General features: G+C 34.4%; 1 protein-coding gene across 1 annotated transcript in view; it reads left to right on the top strand.

Moving 5' to 3' along the window:
• LOC104160875 (E3 ubiquitin-protein ligase MYCBP2-like) overlaps positions 1-25,077 on the top strand; it is a gene marked incomplete at its 5' end in the record, with an annotated part of 73,856 nt that overhangs the window by 29,317 nt on the left and 19,462 nt on the right. The window contains 15 exons of the mRNA XM_009699121.1: positions 3,342-4,985; positions 6,264-6,433; positions 7,250-7,494; positions 8,182-8,349; positions 10,061-10,218; positions 10,636-10,832; positions 12,251-12,400; positions 15,871-16,031; positions 16,650-16,806; positions 17,464-17,688; positions 18,323-18,388; positions 20,652-20,891; positions 21,020-21,109; positions 22,100-22,180; positions 23,442-23,708. Of these exons, the coding sequence (XP_009697423.1) occupies positions 3,342-4,985; positions 6,264-6,433; positions 7,250-7,494; positions 8,182-8,349; positions 10,061-10,218; positions 10,636-10,832; positions 12,251-12,400; positions 15,871-16,031; positions 16,650-16,806; positions 17,464-17,688; positions 18,323-18,388; positions 20,652-20,891; positions 21,020-21,109; positions 22,100-22,180; positions 23,442-23,708 (4,019 nt within the window). The remainder of the gene's footprint in view (positions 1-3,341; positions 4,986-6,263; positions 6,434-7,249; positions 7,495-8,181; positions 8,350-10,060; positions 10,219-10,635; positions 10,833-12,250; positions 12,401-15,870; positions 16,032-16,649; positions 16,807-17,463; positions 17,689-18,322; positions 18,389-20,651; positions 20,892-21,019; positions 21,110-22,099; positions 22,181-23,441; positions 23,709-25,077) is intronic.

Genomic DNA, 25,077 nt, shown 5'->3' with positions numbered 1-25,077 from the left:
TTCCAGTGATTAGTGAGACTTTCCAACACAAACATATAGATGTTCTCTAATTTTCTCAAAAGAATGTGAAAATTGGTCATCTAGAAGGCCATATTTCAGTTTTAAATAATTCATCTCTGAATTTACAGATTAAAAGTTAATGTTTCAAATCTGAGTTCAGTTCAAATCTAGACACTGCCAGCTTTTATAATAAACCATAAATCTCGTTCGCTAGTCTATACATCTTACATTTTTAGAAACTAGAAACTAATACTGAGATCACAGAAGATCTTTTATTCTTTTAAAATTAGATCAAGGGAGACATTTTGAACTAAATTTCTCATTTAAAAATAATGTAGAAGTCTAAACAACAAATTCAGAATATTTAACAAAGGAGATGCATATAATTTGAAATGCTTGTTTTTATCTTTACTGCTTTTTCCATTGAATCTGTGCTGCTTCTGTGCAACTGTTTTCCACTGTAGAAACTCCATCCTGCTGCCTTGCTTCTCGTGAGCGTATTTACAAAACTAGTGATGTAGCTGGGCCTGCCTCTGCTATTTCATCTCTCTCTCACAAACTGAAGGGTGGGTATGCATGCCAACATAGCAAGCTTATTCAGATTTTTACATTCAAAATGTGGGGGGGTTTTTTTGTCTTTCCATTCATTTTCATTTCAGTCACTTAATAAAATAATGTTTTGAAAATAAACGTTCAAGTTTGGTATTTGTTGGGAGCTCGTTTGATACAATCATTCAGTATTGACTTCCTGAGTTGCAGCAACTTCAGATACATGATCTAGCTGTCTCTTTCTGCTTTCTAAACAGAAAGGCGACAGTTTAATCTAATAACACCTGTTTTCAAACAATAGGTAAATGAAACATGGAAGAAGAAAGGGGGGGAAAAATATACGTCTCTTTTTTTGGTTTACAGATAAAGTAGTTTGCTACATGATTATGCGGTTTTTCATTTTGGTGGGGTTTTTTTTGTGCTGATAGTCTAGAGTGCTAATTAGAATTATTTATCTGTATATGTGCAAATCCAAACCTTTGTTTATAAAAAACATAAGATTTTTTTTTTTATTGCTGGAATTCGCGCCTTTCATAAGCAGTTTTTTTCTAGAATGTTTTCCTGCTTGATATTCACTAGTCATGCATATGCTTTGAATTTGATACATTGCTGAATGGCTTGCAGTGTTTTATGTCCTCTAAGAAGACTCTTGTCATCTTTTCACTATTTTTTGCTTTGTGAGGAATTCTGTAAAAGGTTCTATCTAGAGTATTTTCTCATCTGGCAGACCTTAAATTCATCTTTTTATTTGTTTGTTTCTGGGAAAAGTGTGTATAAAGTAATTGTAATTTACATTTCTGAATTCATATGTCACAAAGTAGACATCTCAAAACAGCTCATCACTAGAACCGGTGAATAACTGAGCTGGCATGAGCAAAATGCTTGGACTGATATTTAAGAAACCTTTTAGTTTTTTCTTTTAGCAAGAACAATCATTTTATAAACCATGATGTACCATGCTATTTCTTCCCTTCCTCTTTCTCCTCTCCTCCCCGCCCACCCCCTCTGAAAAGAACTGTAGAACTCATAGGAAAAAGGGCTAAAGATAGATTAGACTCTCAAAATTGATTATGGTGATGTGTGAGATGTTCTCATTATATTCTACTGTTCACATTTGGCATATTGTTCTGGAATATAGACAAAATATTTCTTCTCTGCCTGGAGAAGTATGAACTCCTGCTGTGTCCTTATGTCCTGGGAAGCCAGGAGAGTACCCTAACCTTCAAGCTTGTTAAATATTCCAATATAGGTATCCTTCACTTTTTCCTGTTGCTGTTTGTTTTATTCTAAGTTACCTAAATATGGAGGTAGCAAAATAATAAGAATTGTTTTGTAATGTGAAGAAACATCTGGGTTGCTAGATTTTCCTCCAAAAAATACATTTGTTTTAGTATTGTGAGAGGTAACAGTAGGAACGACTGCTTCTATATATTTTCTAGCATAGGGATAAAGCTTCATGACTGAGAACTGGAAGAAGTTGGTTCAGATCTCATAATGCAGAAGGAAGTAAACACAGATTTGCCACCTTCTAAGTAAATACTGAAGGTACTGGATAAAAGATGATTGCCTATTCTCTCTGTTCCCATTAGAAATCAAGGTCCAAATTTGCAAGTATTCTCTGATTAATTGAAACTTTTTTTTAACAAACAGTTGTTTCCCCAAAAATGTGCCCAGACAAGTGGAAATAACCTTTTAGTGTCTAGAAAAGTAAAATAATCCAAAGTACTGTGACCTAATTCTACAAGCTTTACTAGAGAAACTTCTTCATGTTTAACTAATGAAAACCCATTCAAATCAGAAGGACTTAACTGCACGTTCAAGACTTGGCAGTGTAATGCTTTATGGAGAGACAGTTATATTTAATTCATAATTGCTGCATTGCTTGCCAGTTATTTCAACATTACTTGTCTCAATTTTCAAAATACAGTTCTACAAGAGAGTTTGAGTGTGTTCACAGAATTATTAGAAGCAGATTGTTTTAATGAGCTGCTTATTTGCATATACTTGTTTTGTATGTATTTATATTAAGCTACTCATCGTTTTTACAGTTCTGTAGATTAATATATATACAAAGTCAATGTGCATAGGAACAATAAATTAGTGCATGAAAATAAGAGGACATCATAGACCAGAGTTGATGGTTCAGCTTAGTGGTTTAAAAAACTGGTTGTTTTTTTTTTTTGTAGGTTTTGTTCTGGTAGCAGAACATTGATAGTTTGTGGTCTTAAAAAGGTGGATACCTCAGATTATCAATATGAATCATTTTAAGCATGTTTGTAAGCCTCTTACCCAATTTGCTTTATAGCTGTATTTACTTCCTACTTTTCCTGACTTACAAACATTAAAGAAAATAAATCTGGTAATACATTTGATATTTCTGCAAGTCTCTTCTTGCAGTCAGTCTGACATACATAGAGATAATAAATAAATAATCCCTAGTTTCTGTTGCAACTGTGGTAAACTTAGTTAACTCCTGGCATTTTACCTAACGATGTAAATTGTGCTTCCTTTACTAATGTTTTGTGGAAATAGTGAACTGTGCCTTTTGATACCTCCATAGTAGTGTTTTCTCTGTAAATATTTCCTAACGCTTGTTTGTATGTATATTTGGGAGAAGAAATGTATTGAAAATATTCTGGGGGAAAAAAATTCCCTTTGTATTTTCTTTCATTTGTTGTGAACAGAAGTCTGTGTGATTTTTATCTTGTGTTCAGGTCTTTAATCCTTGTTTTGTATTATTAAAGGTATCACTGGCAAAATATAATAATTTAATTATAAAATATGCTAAACAGGTGACCGAATGAATTTCACAGGAGCTGCTAGACCGATATCTCCAGCAGGAAAATCAGACATGTCATCAAAACACAGAGCTGACAGCAGATCACCCAAGCTTGATGTGCGAATGAATAGAGCTGCTGCTGACCAGAAGAAACCTAGGAATACAGAAGGTTTATCTGCCAGTGAATCTCTTATGCTGAAATCAGATGCTGCAAAATTGCGGTCAGACTCTCACAGCAGGTCTTTGTCTCCCAATCATAACACTTTGCAAACACTAAAAACCGATGGAAGAACAACTACTGGTTTGAGAGCTGAATCTCCAGGGCCAGGAACCCGGTCGTCTTCTCCAAAGACAAAGACACTTACAGCTGTTAGATCTGGTGCTAGTTCTCCACGATCCTCATCACCCCATGACAAAACTCTACCTCAGAAAGCTTCATCCCCTGTAAAAACAAAGCTTGATCCTCCTCGAGAACGCTCCAAATCAGATTCTTACACATTAGATCCAGACACCCTTCGCAAAAAGAAAGTACCACTAACAGAACCCTTAAGGGGGAGGTCTACTTCACCCAAACCAAAAATTATTGCAAAAGATGGAAAACCTGTTACAGAAACTGAAAACAGAGCTCCTTCCCCTCATGTTGTACAAGAAAATCTTCACAGCGAGGTAGTTGAAGTATGTACTTCAAGTACTTTAAAGACTAACAGCATTACAGATAGCACTTGTGAAGACAACACAGAATTCAGAAGTCTGGACGATAGTTCTAATAAAGTTCATTTCAGCATAGGAAAAGCACCACTGAAAGATGAGCAAGACATGAGAGCATCTCCAAAAGTGAGCCGTAAATGCGCTGGTAGGCACACAAGACCCAAAAAGGAAAAATCCAGCTTTCTTTTTAAAGGAGATGGCTCTAAACCTGTAGAGCCTGCCAAGCAAGCAATGTCACCTTCTGTTGCAGAATGTGCTAGAGCTGTATTTGCTGCATTTCTTTGGCATGAAGGAATAGTTCATGATGCTATGGCATGTTCATCTTTTTTGAAGTTTAATCCAGAACTGTCTAAAGAGCATGCACCAATACGAAGCAGTCTTACTCAACAACCTGCAGAGGAAAAAGAAACCAAGTTGAAAAATAGACATTCATTGGAAATATCATCTGCTCTTAACATGTTCAACATCTCACCTCATGGACCAGATATATCTAAAATGGGTAGCATCAATAAAAACAAAGTCCTCTCAATGTTAAAAGAACCACCTCTGCATGAAAAGTGTGAGGATGGAAAAACTGAAACTACCTCCTTTGAAACATCTAGTCATCACACAATCAAATCCAAGTCTCCTCTTCCATTAACACTGCAGCACTTGGTAGCTTTCTGGGAAGATATTTCTTTAGCAACTATTAAGGCAGCTTCCCAAAACATGATTTTTCCAAGTCCTGGTTCTTGTGCAGTGTTAAAGAAAAAGGAAAGTGACAAAGATAACAAGAAAACAAAAAAAGAGAAAAAGAAAAAAGAAAAGGTTGAGACTAGGCCAAGGGGTAATCTTTTTGGTGAGATGGCCCAGCTTGCAGTGGGAGGACCTGAAAAAGACACTATCTGTGAGTTGTGTGGAGAATCCCATCCATATCCAGTGACTTACCACATGAGACAAGCTCATCCAGGTAAGATTACATATTTTTTAGTTCCTGTGTCCATCTGTAAACTATAGTGCACACACATGTTTTGGTATTAGTTACTGTAACGAAATGTGTCAGACTGTCTTGTCTAACATGTAAGCTAAATTAAAAATTACACACGCTTACAAATTTTGTACACATTTGTGTATGTAATTTTAAGTAGTTATGAATCTAAGCTTTCAAAGATGCTGAAGTAAGTTGTTTGAAACAAGGCCAAAATAATGAGCTGACTTTACAGTAGCTCTTCAGAAACATGCCATTTGTAACACTTTAGGATTTGAAACTGAAAATTGAAAATAAAATAAAAAATATGAGATTGGTTAATTAGAGTTTCTATGTTGCCAAAAGTTTTCTATTGCTATTCTACCGTGAATAGTAGAAAACTTTTATTTATCTGCCGTGTCAGCACTGGGTATCAGTGACTTCATTTTTTTGGTTTAAAATGTATCTTAAAAAAATTCCAGCTGGAGTCTTTAGACAGTTTATATTGTAAAATACAACCTGAGTCTGCTATTTTGTCTCTTTGTGTGGGTCCCTGAATTTTTTTCAGGAATTTGTTTAATTTTAGGAAAATGAGGTAAATCAGTACTAGCTTGGCATTATCCTAGCTAGTCAACTGAGTTCAAAAGGTACGTAAGTTGTGTTTCCTTTAAAAAAGTGATCGCTAATAGAAAGGATTATCTACAATATAGCTGGTAATAAGTAGCCTTGTTAATGACAAAATTATTTCTGTGTTTTCTAGCTTGTAAACATAACTAATTTTGCCAGTTACTGAAGTTCAAGCTGATGTTGTATGCACTCGTTTTAGCACCGTATGCGAAGTTAAAGCAAAATTAAGGAGCCTTATTATTCAGCAATTATCAATACCCTGAATCTTTCTGGGAAACAGTAATCAGCAAAGGAATGCACTTCATTCCCTTTTAAGCTTTGGTTATGTTTGTCAAATTATAGATAATGTTGGTTAACATATAATACTGACCTTAACATCACTTAGCTGTCTGAGTAGGGAGCCGTTGATGCTTTGGAAAAGTTCATAATGAAAAGTTGAAAACTTCAGTGTATTTGGATTCTTTGGATACTGGTGGGACACATGGACATGCAACTCATTTTTTAATCAGTTCAGAGATACAGAAAACGAGAAAATTGGGGCAGGAAAAGACAAGTGTCTTCCTTCCCTCTCCCTATCCTTCTTTTACAGTAATAAATATAGTAATAATCCTTCTTTTGAAATAACTTTTTTTTTCATCTTTTTCCTTGATGTAGGTTGTGGCCGTTATGCAGGTGGCCAAGGTTATAATAGCATTGGGCACTTTTGTGGAGGATGGGCTGGTAATTGTGGCGATGGTGGTATTGGAGGAAGCACTTGGTATTTGGTTTGCGATCGATGCAGAGAAAAATATCTCCGTGAAAAGCAAGCAGCAGCAAGAGAGAAGGTATTTTCATCTGTTTCTCATATATTTAGCTCTTTATCTGCTTAATAGTACTGTGTTCACAACTTGAAAATAAGGTAGGACCAGTTTACAAAATTTGGAATTTCAGAATTTTGGAGGATTTTGGAATATCCATTTATGTCATTGATAGGTTTAAAATAATAAGATAGAAACTTTGCTGATTACTTCTGACCAGATTTCTTCCCTTCAGATTTGTTTATTTGTTTTCAAATTAGTAACGTAATTTTATTTTTTATCTCAGTACAACTGCAGCATTGAATGTAGTACCTAATTTTTTAAAAGTATGTATTAGTTTGTTTAACTTTAAATTGTTTTTTTTGTTTACTGAAATATGAGTACTGTTTTAATTTTGTATTTTTGTATTTTCTTTAATGATCTTAATCATCCAGATCATTGGATACAGATGCCAAACACTGGGCAAGCTAGAGCAATTTTTAATGGGAATAGTACAAAAGATCGTGGTCTTATATTGGTCTTTCCTGACCAATTTCAAATTCTTGCTTAAAATATACAAATATGTTGAAATTTTAAGATAAGCAGAACAATGCTAATTTAACTTTATTTTTGAAACTAAATTTGTTGAAACTTTTTGCGCACAAAATTCATCCTGAGGCAAGCATCAAAACTTTCAGATGTTTATTAAAAGTTTGTGAAGTTATGAAAATAATAGAAATGTCATTTTTGTAATAGAAAACATTTTATAACAGGAAGAATCAAGCCACTTCAGTATAAGGGACATTGTCAGCTTTTCCTGTGATGAAATACAATTTAAATATACCTTTTTTAAAATTTCTCTAGATTAAACAATCTAGGAGAAAACCAATGCAAGTTAAGACTCCTCGTGCCTTGCCAACTATGGAAGCTCATCAAGTGATTAAAGCCAATGCATTGTATTTACTGTCGCTGAGTAGTGCTGCTGAGCCCAGTATCCTCTGCTATCACCCTGCAAAAGCATTCCAATCTCAACTTCCCAGTGTCAAAGAAGGAATTTCTGAAGACTTTCCCATTAAAATGCCATGTCTCTACCTACAGACTTTAGCAAGGTAGTTAAAGGAAGTTTATGAATACTGATTTAAATGCTTATCTATTTATAGTGTTGGATAGAAGTGTGTGTATAAACTAAACTAAAACTTACGTAGAAAAATACCTATTTTCCTAATTCTTTATGATCTTTGTTCTTCTTTCTCTTCCGTTTCCATGATCTTGTTCAAGTTTTTAGATTATATTTGCTCCAAGGGTCAAATATACCCTGAGCAGCTTTTGGATGCTAAATATTTTTATCAACAGTTTAGTTTCTGTCCAAAGAATCTGGAATTTCCTGTAGTTTAACTTAGTGCGTTAGTAGCAGACATATGTGCTACTTTTCTCTTCACAGTTAAAAATCATAAGAAGGAAACCAGAAGACTTGTGCTTCCTTGGTATTTCTAAGTAGATTTCTCTGTAGTATCTCATGTTTATGATGGATAGACATTTGGGCCTAAAATACATAATGGAAATACCTAATGAAAATACTAAGAGATAGCAAAAGGTGATGCCAACTCACTCCCTGTGTTTGAAAATGCCGTTATATTTACCACTAACTCTTGTAAGTCACAACCAGCTTAAATGCATTAGGTGAGGAGTAAGCCAGCGTTGGCTGGCTAAATGTACTGGCAAAGGACTTTTGTGTATGTGTGTGTTTCAGGAACTTGTAATCCTTAATCCTAATTTAAAAATCTAATTTGATGTAGGCATCATCATGAAAATTTTGTTGGGTACCAGGATGACAACCTCTTCCAGGATGAGATGAGGTACCTGCGCTCAACTTCAGTACCTGCACCGTACATCTCAGTTACTCCTGATGCAAGCCCTAATGTCTTTGAAGAGCCAGAGAGTAACATGAAATCTATGCCCCCAAGGTACTTCCTTGTAATTCTAGGTACTACATAAAAGTGCTAAAGTATTAGCATAACACCATTTTAAAAGGAGGAAAAAAAAAAAAAAAGGAAAACGTTGCTGTAGTTAAGTAGCTAAAGTATCAGATCAGCCCAGATCAATCTCTGAAACGGCAGCAAAAAAGCCAAAAACATATGAAGCTGTAGTTAGAAAAATGTCTTCAGTGAATCAGAGAGCATATCAGATATATTTTCAACACTAGCAATGCAAGTTTGCAAATCAGATTTGAAACTTTTAACTGTAATGCAAACCAATTGCTTCTCTAGAACAGTCTTGTTGTACAACCTAAATATGAAAAAAAGTTTATTCAGAAATAGATAAGGACTTTTAACATACCTCAGGGAAATTTATCCATAGTCCTTACTCCAGGACTGCTTATTTCCCTGTAGAGACAAATACAGTTTTTCCAGAATCTCCAGAAGTGCAGAACTGAAGAAGTAATCTGAAGAGCAATGGTCCAAGGACCATAGCTGTTGTGAACTCCTTGAAAATGTAGCAGTGTTTTTTCCCTGTATTTCTATTCTTTTACACAGCTGACTGTAGTGCAGATTAATGGCCTTTTTGAAAGGAAGTGGCTGTTACCCTCCTTTCAGGATTTCATTCTGAAGGGAAGTTTGAACAGGAGCAAATTTCATTACCTTACATTTTTCAAAGCAAATGTTGCTGCTTCTTTCTGTGGGAAGTGAAAATGTCAGTGAAGAAATGACAAGTTAATGCTATCTAGGACCAAGAGTGCTAGGTGTTTCTGTCAGGTTAGACCAGTTTCTTATCTCATTAAGTTTACTATGATCTAATTCAAGCAATTACAGAATTTTTTGTTTTGCCAGGATAAAAAAAGGCTCTTACTGTTACTTAATAATAGTCCAGAATCAACTTAGATGCTCGATGTTTTCAGATTTCAAACAGTGATTCCTCATATTATAATGAGGATGTAATGAAGAGAAAACTTGCTTTTAATCTGTTTTTATTTCAATCTGTTATATTTTATACTGACTGCAAAAACAGTTTATTGGAATACTACAATCTACAATGTAGTCTTTTCAGAAATAGAACTTTTCTAACAAAACTCCTTAAGAGTGCATCGTATTGGTATATTCCTTTATTAAAACTGTGGACACCATGGTCTCCTGAGGCCTATAGGGACAGCATAAGCTGGGAGTTCTTCTGCAGACTGTAAGAAGTCCACTGAAGGTAAGGAGTAAAACACGTCAGAGGCGTAGCCGTAGCAATTGAAAATTGGCTTTAAGGCTAATGATGTTAGAAACGTTTACTTCACATAAAGTTCTAAATTTCAGTTGGCTTGCATATTAAAAATTCACTCCATAGATGTTTTCACGTGCATTCTCAGGGCAAATTTGATCTGAAACTTCAATTCAGGCATGATATGAATGTTTGTATCCTGTTTAAAAAAAATACCTAAATTCTTGGAACTTACCATGTACATCATTACATTTGTTTATAAAGCACTTGCATGCTTTTTCACCATATGTAATTCTAATACATGTTCCTTCTTTTCCAGCATTTAAACAGTTACTAGGTACATAAGACAAACTTTCATGCAATAGTAGCATTGTCATTATGAAATGCATGTATCTTTATTTAATATTTATGTATAATTCAAGTATACTTTATATATTCGTTAATGGATCTATAACTTCACTGATTTTTTTGTAGTTTGGAAACCAGTCCAATAACAGATACAGATCTTGCAAAGCGTACAGTCTTTCAAAGATCATATTCAGTTGTTGCATCAGAATATGACAAACAGCACTCAATTTTGCCAGCACGTGTAAAGGCAATCCCTAGGAGACGAGTCAACAGTGGAGATGCAGGTAAGAGCACAGACATCAAAAGCAGTGCAAAAATGTTCAAGGATATGGCATTGGATTTGCATTTCTTGGAAACTGTAGCAAATCTAATTTTTATAAATACATGTAATGGCTTTTATTTCTATTTATTAATAGACATTAGCTGTTTGTTAATCCACACAGGATTAGCCTAAGAACAGCTCAAGAATTACTGCAGTTCTGACATTTGTGGTGCATCTTTTGTACTTGATTTAAAAGTTAAAGTGATGTTTTCTTTCTCAGTTGAAGCATCATTTTTTCACATTACTTTTTTAGCGCATTTTTCTTATACAAAAAATGAACAAATATATCAATTCTAAAATTGCTCTATTGCTTTTTACTGTGGCTATAAAATGCACAAATAATCTAATGTTTGCGTATTTTTATGCTTTTGAATAGAAGTGGGGTCCTCTCTCCTGAGACATCCATCTCCTGAGCTTTCTCGGTTAATCTCCGCCCACAGCTCTCTTTCCAAAGGAGAGAGAAATTTCCAGTGGCCAGTATTGGCATTTGTAATCCAGCATCACGATCTGGAAGGACTTGAAATAGCAATGAAACAAGCCTTACGGAAATCTGCTTGCCGAGTCTTTGCCATGGAGGTATTAATGTACAAATGGATCTTGTGTGATTAAAATAAGGCATTTTTAAATTCTATCTCAGAAATTTTTTTAAGAATTTTTATATAGATTGAAAAAGAAAACAAATTATGTTGTGATGTGCCATAAACCTATTCTAAAAGCTCACTTACTTGTATTATTAACTCTAAAAGTTATGAATACAAAAGTATTGCCTGTAAACCTTCTTCAATAGTGTATCTGTTGTGTAGAAAATCTCTGATAAAGGAATATTATTAAAGCTGCAGAAATCAATCATACAAATATTGTTTTCTCCTGATCTTCCAGCATCTTCCTGGTCTTACTTGCTATTCCTTTTTCAAATCTTGGATGGAGTATTCTTTCTTTAGAATTGTTTTGGTACTGGTAATATCTAGAAATTTCACAACTTCTTTCTGAGATGGGTGAAAGCTACCCCTGTTACATTAGATAGTGAATGAGCGATCGAAAGATCCATTAATAACCAGTTGCTTCAATAAAAGCTGCAAGAGCCATCCTCATTGAGGCCTGTTTTTTTTTTTTTCAGCTAAGCTTTAGTAAAGTTTCTGCTGAACTTGTATACAGCATGGGTATTTTTCAACTATTTGTAACGTTTGAAAATATAGGTGGATTTTCTCAGATAAAGTAAAAAACATGCCTCTGCTGTTAAACACCACTTCTCAAATTTCCAAACAACATGCAGAAGTACTGCAGCTTTTAGAACAATATAAGAATGTTACAGTTTTTAAAAAACTTTTTTTTTTCCCCCACTATGTTGATTTTCTTGAAAGTGGCTGAATTGTTTTGATTAATTCAGTCAGTGGCAGAGACCAAACAAGGAAACCAGATCTCAGCCTAGAATTCTAAATTTAAAAGGATCTTTACTTTGTTAACCAATTTGAATAGTAAGGAGTGCTGCCAGCTGATCCATTAATAATCTCTGAAAATACGTCAGAATTTTGGTTTTACATCCTTAAAGCTTTTTTCAAAGTACTTAATTTTGTGTATGGTGTTTGTGAATGCCTTTGCTATGTCTCCTGTAATATAGTTGTCATTTTAATAAACTTTAATAAAATGTTTTAGCTACAGAGCAACATGAGTTACTTGAAGATTTCTGCATTATTATTTGACTGTGCAAAAGCATCAGTGCACCTCCTTACATAAATGTTTTAAGAAATGGTTTTATTCCAGGTTTGATAACTCCTTGTCTGTATTTTATTTTAGGCTTTCAACTGGCTTCTTTGCAATGTCATTCAAACAACTTCACTCCATGATAGTTTTAGCTACAGAGCAACATGAGTTACTTGAAGATTTCTGCATTATTATTTGACTGTGCAAAAGCATCAGTGCACCTCCTTACATAAATGTTTTAAGAAATGGTTTTATTCCAGGTTTGATAACTCCTTGTCTGTATTTTATTTTAGGCTTTCAACTGGCTTCTTTGCAATGTCATTCAAACAACTTCACTCCATGATATTTTGTGGCATTTTGTGGCTTCCCTGACTCCTGCACCTGTAGAGCCTGAAGAAGAGGAGGATGAAGAAAATAAATCAAATAAAGAAAATGCAGAACAAGTGAGTGAGATTCAGCATTCATTTCATAAATACAGTATCTCTGTTGATTTTGTAGTCAATTTAGAAATAGTTTTATTATTTGTAGAGGGGGGAAAAAACCCAAAACACTCAAGAGAAAAACCCTTAATCCTCTCTCTGTGAAACAGGACCTTAATTATGGAATGAAAATTCTTAGTCTAAAATTGTAGTTGGACTCTTTTGATAGTCATAGATAAATTATTTTTTCTTCTAAAAACACCAAATTTTGTGTGCTGATGAATTACAGTCTTTTAATGCATTATTTTTGTGAGTATTCATGGGAAAGAAGGAAACAAGAAACCAAAACAAACAAACAAAAAAAACAAAACACAAGCACATTGCTAATCCAGTAACAAAAAATTTACTGTTTGCTTTTTATTCTTCTTTTGTCCCCAAAAAGAAGAGAGAGAAAATATTTTTCAGAGACGCTTTGTTGTTTGGTCTACTGTGTCTTGCAGTACTTTAAGAAAAGTCTATAGTTAATTCTGAAAATAGCATGTAAAATGATATAGTCTAACACACCACTCTTCCAACAGGTATCTTCATACAATCTCTTCTAGATTTAGCTCTAATTGAAAACATTATCATGTCCACAATGAATAGCTCAAGAAATCATGCTACTGCAGGTAGTAAGTCAGGGTAATTTTTATCATTTCCAATCTAATCCAACTTTGAAATGAGAAGTTCTAAAATGAGTCTTTTCAGCATTGCAGCCATGGTACATTGCTACAGTTGTTTACAAAGTAACTGTAATTTTGTCCTAAATTTTATGTGGGATATCAAGTTTTCCATGTTACTGTATCAACATGCGGATTTATAATTGTACTTACTTATTGTCGAGTGTGCCGAATTCTTGTATGTATACATTAAAGCTGATTTGCAGTAGCGGTGTGTATTATATTCTGAATATTGTTTCTGTGCTTGGCTCTAACAATTTTCTACCCTGTAATAATTTCAACTGCTACATCAAAAGCACTGCTACAGTGAGAGAAATGTGTTCCCACTGGTCCTTATGCTCATCAGCCTCCAAAATAAGAACCTTTACTATATAAAAGAAAAAACAAATATTGTCTTAGGTGTAGTTTGGATAATTACAGACTGAGAGATAAAGGACATTAGAAAGGAATGTCAAAATATGCCACTTCTGCTCTGGTGGGAATGCTAGTTCTCTTTTGATATAATGAAGAGGGGACTTAAAAAATTCCGGGTGAATAATTTTATGGCATACAAGAAACTGGCAACAATTTTCAGCTAATTGTTAAATATCACTCAGGTGATGTATATTCAAATCACAACATCTTCCTTCAGTAGTCTGATCATATGATAAAAATACCTATGTAAATATATACGTACACAATGTAATAAATCTAAGGCAGTTTGGTGCTTTTCCACAACTGGGATTCATTTCCTTAGGTGAAATATTTTTACAGATTCTTTTAATGTACTTGGAGAGGGTGAGAAATACCAGTGATGAATTCTGTAAAAATGAGGGATGGGAATCTAAAACAATAAATGGTTTGACACATAAAGTGTAGGTTGAAGGGCAATGTCCTTACTAAAGCAAAACAAAATTCAAGAATTACTAAGCTGCAGAGAAGACAGGGGAGCAGGATGCTCTCTCTGTAGATAGGATTCTTGTGGGCAAGGGGAATACCTAGGCTTTGAACTTTTTCTGAATAATTTATTATATTTAGTGTAGAGTTCAATCTCATGCTTCCTACTGCATCTGCTGAGTACACTTTACCACATTATGCTCTCCGGGAAAATACAGAGAAGTGTCTGGTTTGGTGATTCTTGTCTAGGTAAGTGTCCTGGTTTGGCTAAAACAGGACTATTTCTCTTTTCAGCAGTTTTTCTTTCAGTTAAGTTTCTTCTGAGTAACTGCACTTTCTGGAAGTGCAGCTACATGTTTTTCAGACGCTGTCTGCTTTCAGACTTGATAACGCTCCGTGTTTATAGTTGCTACTGAAGTATCAGTAGGATTGGTATGCAGAGAGGCCAATGTTTATAGTTATCCCTATGAGAACCAAGGCCACTGCTGGCCCTCTCTTGTTAAACAAGTAAAAAGACGTAAAGGGTTGCACCTGCAGAAGATTGTGGATGGGACAGGTGACCAAAACCTGACCAACGAGGTATTCCATCCCATCCACGTCATCCTCAGTATAAAGCTAAGGGATCACAGGGGTCAGTCTCTCTTCTTTCATGGCTGGCATCCCTGTGAGACCCTGGTCCTTCTCCTGCCTCCGACCCCGATCCGTGCATTCCTGAATCCGGTTCCTGTCGGCTGCGGAGTCTGGTCCAGGACGCCCAGGTGCCTGCCCTGCTACGGCAGCATCAGCACCCCCTGTGGCCTGCAGTCCCCCAACCCTCATTGGGAAACTCAGTAGTGGTTTTGTATACTTTTCTTTTTATTTCTGTTATTAGTAGTATTAGCATTAATATCATTATACTATTTTTCATTGTTACTGTTTTATTAAAGTAGTTTTCACTCCCAACCCGTTAAGTGTCTCTCCCTTTTCTCCTTTCCTTCGCCTCCTGGGGGTAGGGAGAGGTTAACACAGAGCGAATGCCGACCACTTTTACAGCCGGCCCAGCCTTAAACGGTGACATTAAGCATGTGCCTAAAATTCATTTCAGAAAGTACCATAGCATTTCTAGGCATTCAAGCAGTCAAGATGGCAAATCTACTTGCAAGAATATGCATAGACAATTTAATGGGTTTAAAATAGTAAGTTTGAATCTGGCTTTGGATGTCAGTATGTTGGGGGCACGCAGCTTGCTTCCGTGGTTCAAGCAGGATCAGATTTTTTTTTTAAAAAAAAAAAAAGAAGCACAGAAAAGAGTTTGTGTCCTTCATAGATGAGTCTTTCCCTGCCTTCTGAAATAGGATATCATGATCAGAACCTCCTTCTCTTCCTCTGCTGTTCTTCCCCATAACACACCTTGCTGGTGCCTACACATTTTGGTGCTCTGCCACTGCCTTTGTACCCATTGCCCAGTGGAACTTGGCTCCCAATGCACAACTCTTCTGACACTGACATACCTTAACTGAGAATCATTATTTTCACAGCTCTAATGAAATAAAGCAGCTGATAACTTAATTAACAAGTTTGTTATGGCTCATTTTTGCTGCTCAAAAAAATTATTAACAGCTGGAATATGGTTTTTTTGTAGTTTGTTTGTTTTCAAATTATTGCAATGTAATGTTTCACATCTTTAAATCATGAGAAATATGTGGTCATATACAGTATACTTCCCAAATTCCTTGTTGGATGTTTATGTATAACTTGTTATTGTAAAAATTCTCAGACAGGAACTGCTTTGAAGTTCACATTTATTATAGGATTGTTGCAGTTATTCTTAAGACAAATATAAAATGCTTGTATTTCTATTTATTTAACCTTTTTTCTTTCAAAGCCTGTTAACAACATACAAATTGCTTTGCATCTTAGGAAAAAGACACAAGAGTATGTGAACATCCTCTGTCAGATATAGTGATTGCTGGTGAAGCAGCTCATCCATTACCCCACACTTTTCATCGCCTTCTCCAGACAATCTCTGATCTTATGATGTCTCTTCCCAGTGGTAGTGCATTACAGCAAATGGCCTTAAGGTAAGCACAAATTAGAAAATTCTTAAAAGGCTGGAAACATTGTAACATTATAGATGAAAAGATTTTGCAATGTAGATAGGAAGTTTGAAACAACTTTATGTGCTTATGTGAAAGGGAGCATGTCTATCCTTATGCATAGGAAAGATATATGTAAAATATGTTTGTATGTGTTTATACATATAAATAATAGTATAAAAGACTTTGTAGAGAAAAGTGTATCTGCTCTTAAATTCTGTACTGTGTCCGCTGTGGAAAAACCCCATATTATTGAATAACATGGTAGTATCTGTGTGTATGTGCATGGTAGCATAATACCTCTTGCTCAGAAATCTGTCATCTGAATAGTGTCCTTAAACTGTTTGAAATTTTTCCTGTGTATCTGTCTCAAAGATACAAATTGATTAATAATGATTCTATTCACTGTTAAAATTCAAATAAAAGTTTATTCCTGCCTTCCTCAAAATGATGCATAGAAACACTTAAGATCCTGCAAAAATTTGAAGTTAAAGGTTTATAGAAAATATTTTGAGAAGCAACAATGTAATTAAGAGTTTCACTGGTAGGTTATGTCTTTTAAACACTATCCAAAATTTCAGAGTCCACTAAATGTATTTTCAGGTGCTGGAGTCTCAAATTCAAACAATCTGATCACCAGTTCCTACACCAGAGCAATGTTTTTCATCATATCAACAATATTTTGTCTAAATCTGATGATGGAGATAGTGAAGAGAGTTTTAGTATCAGCATTCAGTCTGGTTTTGAAGTCATGAATCAGGCAAGTATTACACGTCTCTCTCAGAAGCAGAGATACTTATGAACAGCCTGTACTTCCTATGATAATTCTGTTTGAATTAAAACATTTTTTATTGCAATGTCGTATTTCCTTGAATATAACTCAGTTTGGGATCTTGTTGCCGATTTCCAGGTTCTCAGATTTAGCTTTAGAGGTTCAAATATTGACCCTTAACCTGTATATCACTCAAATCTAAATTTTGGAGCAGTGCTTGTTTGCAAGTAGTAAAGTGTTTGGGGATCTCTTGTAGTTCATTTAGTTCATTCATTCGGTTCATTGAGTTAGTTCATTTTTTAAATGCTATGTATTTACGGTTCTTACTTGCTTATATCTTTTTTCTTTTGTTATTCTGAGGTGCACAAATAAATACTCCTGATGAGTATCTTTAAAGTGTTTTCTTCCATTTATTAATATATTTAGGCATTTACTAATATATTCAGCTGTTAGCTATCGATGTTTCCTTTGGTTTAAAGGGCTGAATAATTTGAACCAATAAATGACAAATTTGTTCTTTAATTCAGAGACCATATTCCTCAGAACAGAAATGTCTGTATGGTTTTAAAAATTGTAAATAATGCCTGTATTTGGGCTTACTTTCAGATATTTTAAATATCTTTTTTTTTTTTTTTTTTTTTACAGGAACTGTGTATAGTAGTTTGTCTAAAAGACCTAACCAGCATTGTTGACATTAAAACATCAAGCCGACCTGCCATGATTGGTAGTTTAACAGATGGGTCTACAGAAACGTTCTGGGAATCAGGAGATGAAGATAAAAACAAAACTAAAAACATCACAATTAACTGTGTAAAAGGAATCAATGCACGTTATGTGTGTGTTCATGTAGACAATTCCAGAGATCTTGGGGTAAGAGGAAAATGAAATGAAGTATCTGTCACTGAAGGTGCACGAAGTTGTATATCTTTATGAATCAAGAACCACTGTTTTCTTTGCCCAGTTCATTTTGTGATTCTAATTCAGCAGCTCCCATTTCAAAGTGAAGTTTCTAATTCCTGTGGTTTTGAAAGCCGTACCTGATACGATCTGACCAATCCAACTAAATTTGCAGTTTGCATGAACCTGACTGGGAAACTTAATTCTCAGTGGCATGTTCAATTTCAGATGCATTTTCAAGCATTTAATTATTTTGTAAGTTACTTTTCATGCTCACAATTTCTATAGAAGCATTCAAATAAGGAGTTTTCATAAAATCCAAACTATTTTCTAGACTTACTACATTCCTGTTTATTGATCTGTACAGTATTGTTACAAATGTATCTTTATTTCAACTACAGCTTTTAATACAAGGAGAAAAAAAATTTTTTTTTTTTTGAGAGCTGTGCTTTGGAATTCTTTGTCCTTGGTTTTGATGACTTTTAAAATTTTTTTTTCATGAAACAACTTATCTCTCTTTTGTGTATGCACTCTCTTAATATGGAAGAAATAGTCAGAATGATCCTCACTTGAAGTGTCTTGTTCTTATTTTGCTTGTCTGTTGCAGAACAAAGTGACTTCAATGACCTTCCTAACTGGCAAGGCAGTAGAAGATCTCTGCAGAATAAAGCAGGTAAACAGTTGACATAGAAAAATTACCGTCATTTTTTGGCTGCATATAGCAGAGATTTTTCTAAGCAAATAGTTTCCATTTCTTATGGTAGATAAACGATTTTACAAATATCAGGCATCATAATATTCTTGGAATAACAGAATTCAGTCATATATACTGCATATTGATCAAGCATTTACTCTTTTGCCAAAACAGAATAGGGAAATATAAAACGTTCCTTAGATTTATTTTTTTTTAATTACTACAGCTGAAAGGATAAGTAATCATGTAGAAAGTTTCCAAAAAAGACTGTTTAGATTGTGTTTTATAAGGTCCAACAAGCTGTTTGACTTCTTTTAAGGTTCTTACATCTGAATATATTTGAAATAATTGCATTAAGTAGTATAACACATTGTTAGATATTCTGATGCCTGGCTTCTTTGTGTTACGCTGTCATTGCCTTTTATCTCCTTCATGGAATCATTTTTCATTAGAGAAATGCAGCTTAAGAGTTAGCAGAAGTAGAATGCCATGAGAAAGAAGAAAATTAATCATTTACCCTCAACATGAGTTTTTGTAGTTTCATGGTCTAATACACGTTTATAGCACACATTTTACCCTGCCACTTTAGTTCTCAGCTTCAGGTAGCTGAAGACTTCTGTCTGGAGACTCAAGTTCAGAATGATATTTAGTCTTTGTACTTCTGTTGCTAAGTCAAATGATAGATGCATGTTTTTTACACAGAGAACGATGTTTTGTATTTTGACACTGATGTTGACCTATAAATGATTTTAAGGTTTCAAGCAGACAGTTACCATTTTGGGCTCAAGATTTTGTTATTTGGATTACTGACAGTCAGTGGCAAAATTCTTGAAGAAGAAGCGTTGTCTTATTAGAGAGAGATGGTTTGCTTTTCTCTAGCTCTTATCCTCAGAGAGCATTTAAGGCAAAGACACAGCTTCAAAAGATGTTACAAATCTGAAGAAACAAAACTTTGGTATAGTGGGCTCGTACTAAACAGTGAAGTGTGAGTGTATGTATATATGTAGAGAGATATAAAGTTTGTGTGTGTATGTGTATTTCTCTGTGAGTCTGTCTATGTAGGTACAAAATATAGATGGACACACACACCCCCCTCTTGGAGAATTCTCTTTTTGTGAGAAGACTGACTTGGTATGCCTGGCTATCCAGCTAAATAAAAGAAGGCCACAGCAGACCTCAGGAGCTGGACTCATGGTCTTTCATACAGCTTGTTAGCTTGCTCCCTGGCCTTGTTTCTGTCTGCTCAAGTGTAGTGCCTAGGCATTTTTCCAGGGCTGTTTTTTTCCCAGAAAACAGATGGGACTTGATTCAGCTTTGCTTCCTCTTTGCTGAACAGTCCTCTGACACTTCTCCAACAGGTTTTTTTTTATCTTCAAACACATCCACATATTATACCCTAACTCATGCATACCCTGTCTCATGGTATTTAAAAAAAAAAAGTCAGTCTTGTCTGCTGCAGACACAAAGAATTAATGTAGAAATGGGAAAGAACAAATATTAGTTTGATTATATATGAGCCTACCGATGTGAGAGAAGGCTTGTTTGGCTGAGGGCCAAGTGTAACTTAGGCCCACTTGGGTTGCTCTGAGCAATGATGTGAGGCACTGCATCCTATCGGTTTTTGGCTTCCAGTAGCGACATCACAGTTTAAATCATATAACATTATTTAAATTCTCTTTTTTTTTAACCATATTTATTTTAAAATAAACTTAATTTGATACAGTTCACTTGTCTTTTTTACAATTATTAAGTCTTGCATCTGTTGATAAGAGTATCAGACATTGACTTCCACAGAGTTACAATTTCTTTGGCAGGGGTTTGTGTGAATAGGAATGAAATAATTACTGATAATTCTGTGTTATATTTTCAGTTAAATTATGGAAGCTTTTTGTTTTAATTAAAAGTAGTGAGGAAATATTACTTCAAAGTATTTTTTTGAATATGTGAACTGTTGCTTAGAGGATGAAAGCGATAGATAGACCACTATATCTAATAGGCTTTAAAGACAAAAAATAAATGGCTATATGTAATTGTTTTTAAGTTTGAGAATGTCTTTTGTCTGAATTCATAAGCTTGAATATTTTTATAATTAAACATTATAGTCTTACTGCTCAGGATGAAAATTTCATAGCAAAAAAAATTTCATGTTGGTTCCAGTGATATATGATGGGTTTGTTTTAGAGGTAGGTGACTTTTTGTTTGATTTAATGTCAGTTCCCATCTTTGTATTCCTATTTAATAGGTAGACTTGGATTCAAGACATATTGGCTGGGTAACAAGTGAACTTCCTGGGGGTGATAATCACATCATCAAAATTGAATTGAAGGGTCCAGAGAACACACTAAGAGTTCGACAAGTGAAAATTCTTGGATGGAAAGATGGTGAAAGCATTAAAATAGCAGGCCAGATTTCTGCAAGTGTAGCTCAACAAAGGAACTGTGAATCTGAGACGCTGCGAGTATTTAGACTTATTACGTCCCAGGTGGGATTTTAATGATGTGAAAGTTACTATAAATTGTAGACTTTCAGTGCTTTATGTTTTAATGTAAAATGTCACATTTGCACAAGTTTATCTTTGAGATGAGTTAATTGTCACTGTCTTTCTTCCAGGTATTTGGAAAACTCATCTCTGGAGATGCTGAACCAACCCCAGAACAAGAAGAAAAAGCACTGTTGTCTTCCCCAGAAGGAGAAGAAAAAGTACACAATGTATTTATTTGTATTCTATCAATAATACTTTGCTGAAAAAATTATCCAGGATGATTTTCAATATTTGTCCTATGTCTTATGCTACATAATTTTCAGATCAAAACAAAGTGAAATGTCACAATTGCTTAGTTTTAAAAAAAATCATTGTTTTTTTTATTAGTAAATTATAATTGGGGCATATGTGTTTAATGGAAACATCATAGCAATAGTGGTGCAAATTATGCCTACAGTTACAGAAGTACCTAACACCTGCAGTAATGGTCAGCCTGAAAGTCCTTCTTGCCTATTATCTTGTGCCTTGAGAGGTGCTCTGTTGATGTTTAGAGAAAAAGTATTAAGAAACCGCACTAGTATCCTTTTACCTAGTGTACTCTCCTGTCTTCCAGTAAGGATTAGTTTAAGAAGCGTTCTTGACAAGGTCACTGTATCTGGACTGTCATGTTTAAGAACCCAAATTGGACTGTCCTCAATGAAAGTTACTTCATTTTTCAGATGATATATGCTTTTCCTCTACCCGGTACCTTGTGGCAATAAGATCCATGACTGAATTATTCATTTGTAAAAGTGTATTTTTCTCACACCTGCTATGTTGTAACTTAATTATGTGTTCCCTGTTTCTTTTATTGTAAAATATATAAACTGAAAAGTATATTCCTTGCACTGCTTTACAAAGACTTAATCAGTGACTGTATTAAGCTATATGAAGAGGCTGAATCTTGGATAATTATACTTCACTTGGTTGTCTTATTGATTATTTATTTCATGCTCAAATTTCCTCTTATAAAGAGAAAGTAAGTTAAATACATCTAAGAGGTATTTATTACCCATAGTTAAATTGATCTTGCAGATATCTTATTTCTCTGTAACAAAAATCTATGAACTTTTAAAACAAAGTTTGTTGCTATTCCATGTTAATTGTTACACTAATTAGGAAATGTTCTTGAAACTCTCGATCTAATATTAAACATGTTTTTTGTGAAGGCAACATCAGATGCAGACCTGAAGGAGCACATGGTAGGGATCATATTCAGCCGGAGCAAACTGACAAATTTGCAGAAGCAGGTTTGTTCATTCTGAAATGCTCTGAGGGTTAAATATTTGTGTGTTGTAATAAATACGCTCATTTTCGGTGAATATAGAACCTTTTATTTCACACTTTCAGTTCTTCTGTTATTCTTTATAGTCAAATTTTTGTTTACATTTTAATAGTGTGTGTGTGCGTTTTATATGAAAAATCTGCTGAAATTGACACTGAAAAAATCTATTTTAATAGGATAAAAAATCCTGTCCTATTAGACTCAATGTAAAGTTTTAGAATTGAGTTGTAAATGGTACTTATTCATGTTTGCTAGTAATAATAGCATAATAGTAGACCCTCTCAAATTTCTAGGAGAGGTTCAGTGACAGAGTTTAGATGCTTAGTTTGTACATGTTTTCTCCCCATTTCTGTCATCAAAAAGTGTTTAGGTTTGATAAAATTTCATCCTAAAAAGGTAATCAGTGCATAGATTCTTAAATTATCCTTTCCTGCAGTCAATGAAGGTTTGGGTTTGTGGTTTTCTTTCTTATCTTTGTTTTTTTCAACATAAAGCAGTAGTTAGAGTATCTTTTTTTTCTTTTTCTTTGGAATAATTAATTTTTTTTAAATATACCAACTAAAGTATCTTTTATATTATCTTTATTATACCTATCATGAGACAAACATTGACATAAAGATTTTCACAGTAATACAAGAGGTATTAGATTGATTTTGAAGTTTGTTGGATTAGTAAGTCATGCAGAATGTACTTTTTTGTCATCTGTTGTAATAAACTTCAAAATTTCTTAAATATGCCTTTTAACATGCTATTGGTAAAATGAAAACATGGTTTCTAAAATTTTTTAAGCTTCCTGAATAGTAAACTAAACAAGAGATTAAGTATTCTAATAAGTCCTTTTCTTTTGTGGGTGTTGAGTAAATGTATTTCTTTGAGGCTTTTTCTGTGTGGGTTTTTTAAACCTAAATTCTATGTAAAAAGCAAATTAAAAGGCAGGAACTACAATTAAAAAAGATTTATTTCAATTAAATTTTCCAGAGTGAAGATGAACACATTCAGTATTAAATCTAAATCTTAATTCTAAAGAATTTTATCTAATCTTCACTCTAAATTTAAATCTAAATTTTATTCTTCATTTGAATTTATGTAGAAAAGTAATTTAAGCACAGACCAAATTTCACAGGCTTTCCATTTTAGTCATAGTTGTGAAGGTACATAAAACACAATCTTTTTCACTTTCTAAAAGTTTTTGAGTATTGCTATGTGTTTGGATTCTGTTTGGATAGGTATGTGCTCATATAGTCCAGGCCATACGAATGGAAGCAACCCGTGTGCGTGAAGAATGGGAGCATGCCATCTCTAGCAAAGAAAATGCCAACTCGCAGCCTAATGATGAAGATGCTTCTTCTGACGCTTATTGCTTTGAGCTGCTGTCAATGGTTCTGGCATTGAGCGGTTCCAATGTAGGCCGGCAGTATCTGGCTCAGCAGCTGACTCTGCTCCAGGATCTCTTCTCATTACTGCACACTGCGTCTCCCAGGGTGCAGAGGCAGGTGAGTGCTAACTGTTCCTTGTCTAGCTGCATATTCCTAGATAAAAGCCTTTAGAGTCTTATAATCGTGTGCATGATAGTATAATATGTATTTGAACTTTTTTTTTTGTGAAATGTAATTTTGTGTTTTCTCTTCAAAAATGTTTTCCCAATCATACTCAGATCATCCCTGTATTCCACATAGGGAATAACTGTAAATAAAGCAACTCATTTTGTTATTGAAATCATGAGGAGAGGGAAAATAGAAATTTATGAACATTTAAAAAAAAATTACAGAATCTCTTTTTGGAATTTAAGTGTCAGGTTTTCTGTTTTTCCCCCAGTTTTTGAAAGAGGTTAAATTTTATGTGTTTGCTATATAAATACATATATACTCCAGCACCACCACAATTTGACTGGATATAACTATTTGTAGGAGGATGTTGAAGACAATGAAGGCTACAGTTATGAAATTAAAACAAACTCACTTTTGAGTAACTTTGTAATGCTTTGTCTGCAAGAGGCAGAACTGAGGTGTAGGAACTCAAAATTGTTTCATTAACACTTATGTCATCATGAACCTAAATCAGTAAACTATTCTGAAATGCCTTTGAGTAATACCTTTGCTCACCTTTCTTGTCCTTATTCTGAAGGATTTTGATAGGGCAGGATAAATTGCTTTCTCAAACCATACATCAAAGGGATGTATGGTTTGCTTGGCAGAGGTTGTTGCTGAAATGAAGTCGTATGCACAAAAGTAATTAGTCATTTTGTGTGTCTTAATTGGAAGTCTTTTATGTAAGCACACAGCCTTCGTTTTGGAGTGATGTTGCGAAGGATTCTTCAGTGAATCTGAACTTCACAATATTCAGTGAATCTTACTTCACAGTAGCCCAGTTGTTCATGTTCTCAACAGATTCCTCCATGTCCTGTTACGTATGTTCAGTTTGTCAAGTATTTCCTTTCTGTCACAATGACTAATTATCTTTTTTAAGATGAAAGTTCAGATTCTGAAGTTGGCACTGCCTTGTGACTGGCAGAACTTAAATTTAGACCACTGTTATGTATTACATTCCAAAAAAGAGACTTCTTAAAGTTCATGTATTGTATTTGTCAGCTTTATTTATAAAGGACAGCATTGTCCAGAATTATTACATATAATTCCAAGAACCAGAGGTGCTCCTTTTAAATATCAGAGCTGTTAGTTTCCCATTTCTCAAATGTATGAAGTTTAAAAGTTGGTTTGTTTATTTATTGCAAATAAGAATTCTGTATAAAAAGCAGTTAAGTTTTCAGATGTGGAAGGAAGCTAGTGAGGTGACTGGTTTTTAGTAAGATCTCATGCCACTTCATTGTGGGGAGAGGATCTGAAAGTTACACAGTTACCCCAT

The sequence above is a fragment of the Cariama cristata genome, unplaced genomic scaffold (assembly GCF_000690535.1).
Source record: "Cariama cristata isolate BGI_N322 unplaced genomic scaffold, ASM69053v1 scaffold16734, whole genome shotgun sequence".
Taxonomy (NCBI): Eukaryota; Metazoa; Chordata; class Aves; order Cariamiformes; family Cariamidae; genus Cariama; species Cariama cristata.
The sequence above is the reverse complement of the archived record's forward strand: the minus strand, read 5'-3'. Positions and strand labels throughout refer to the sequence as shown.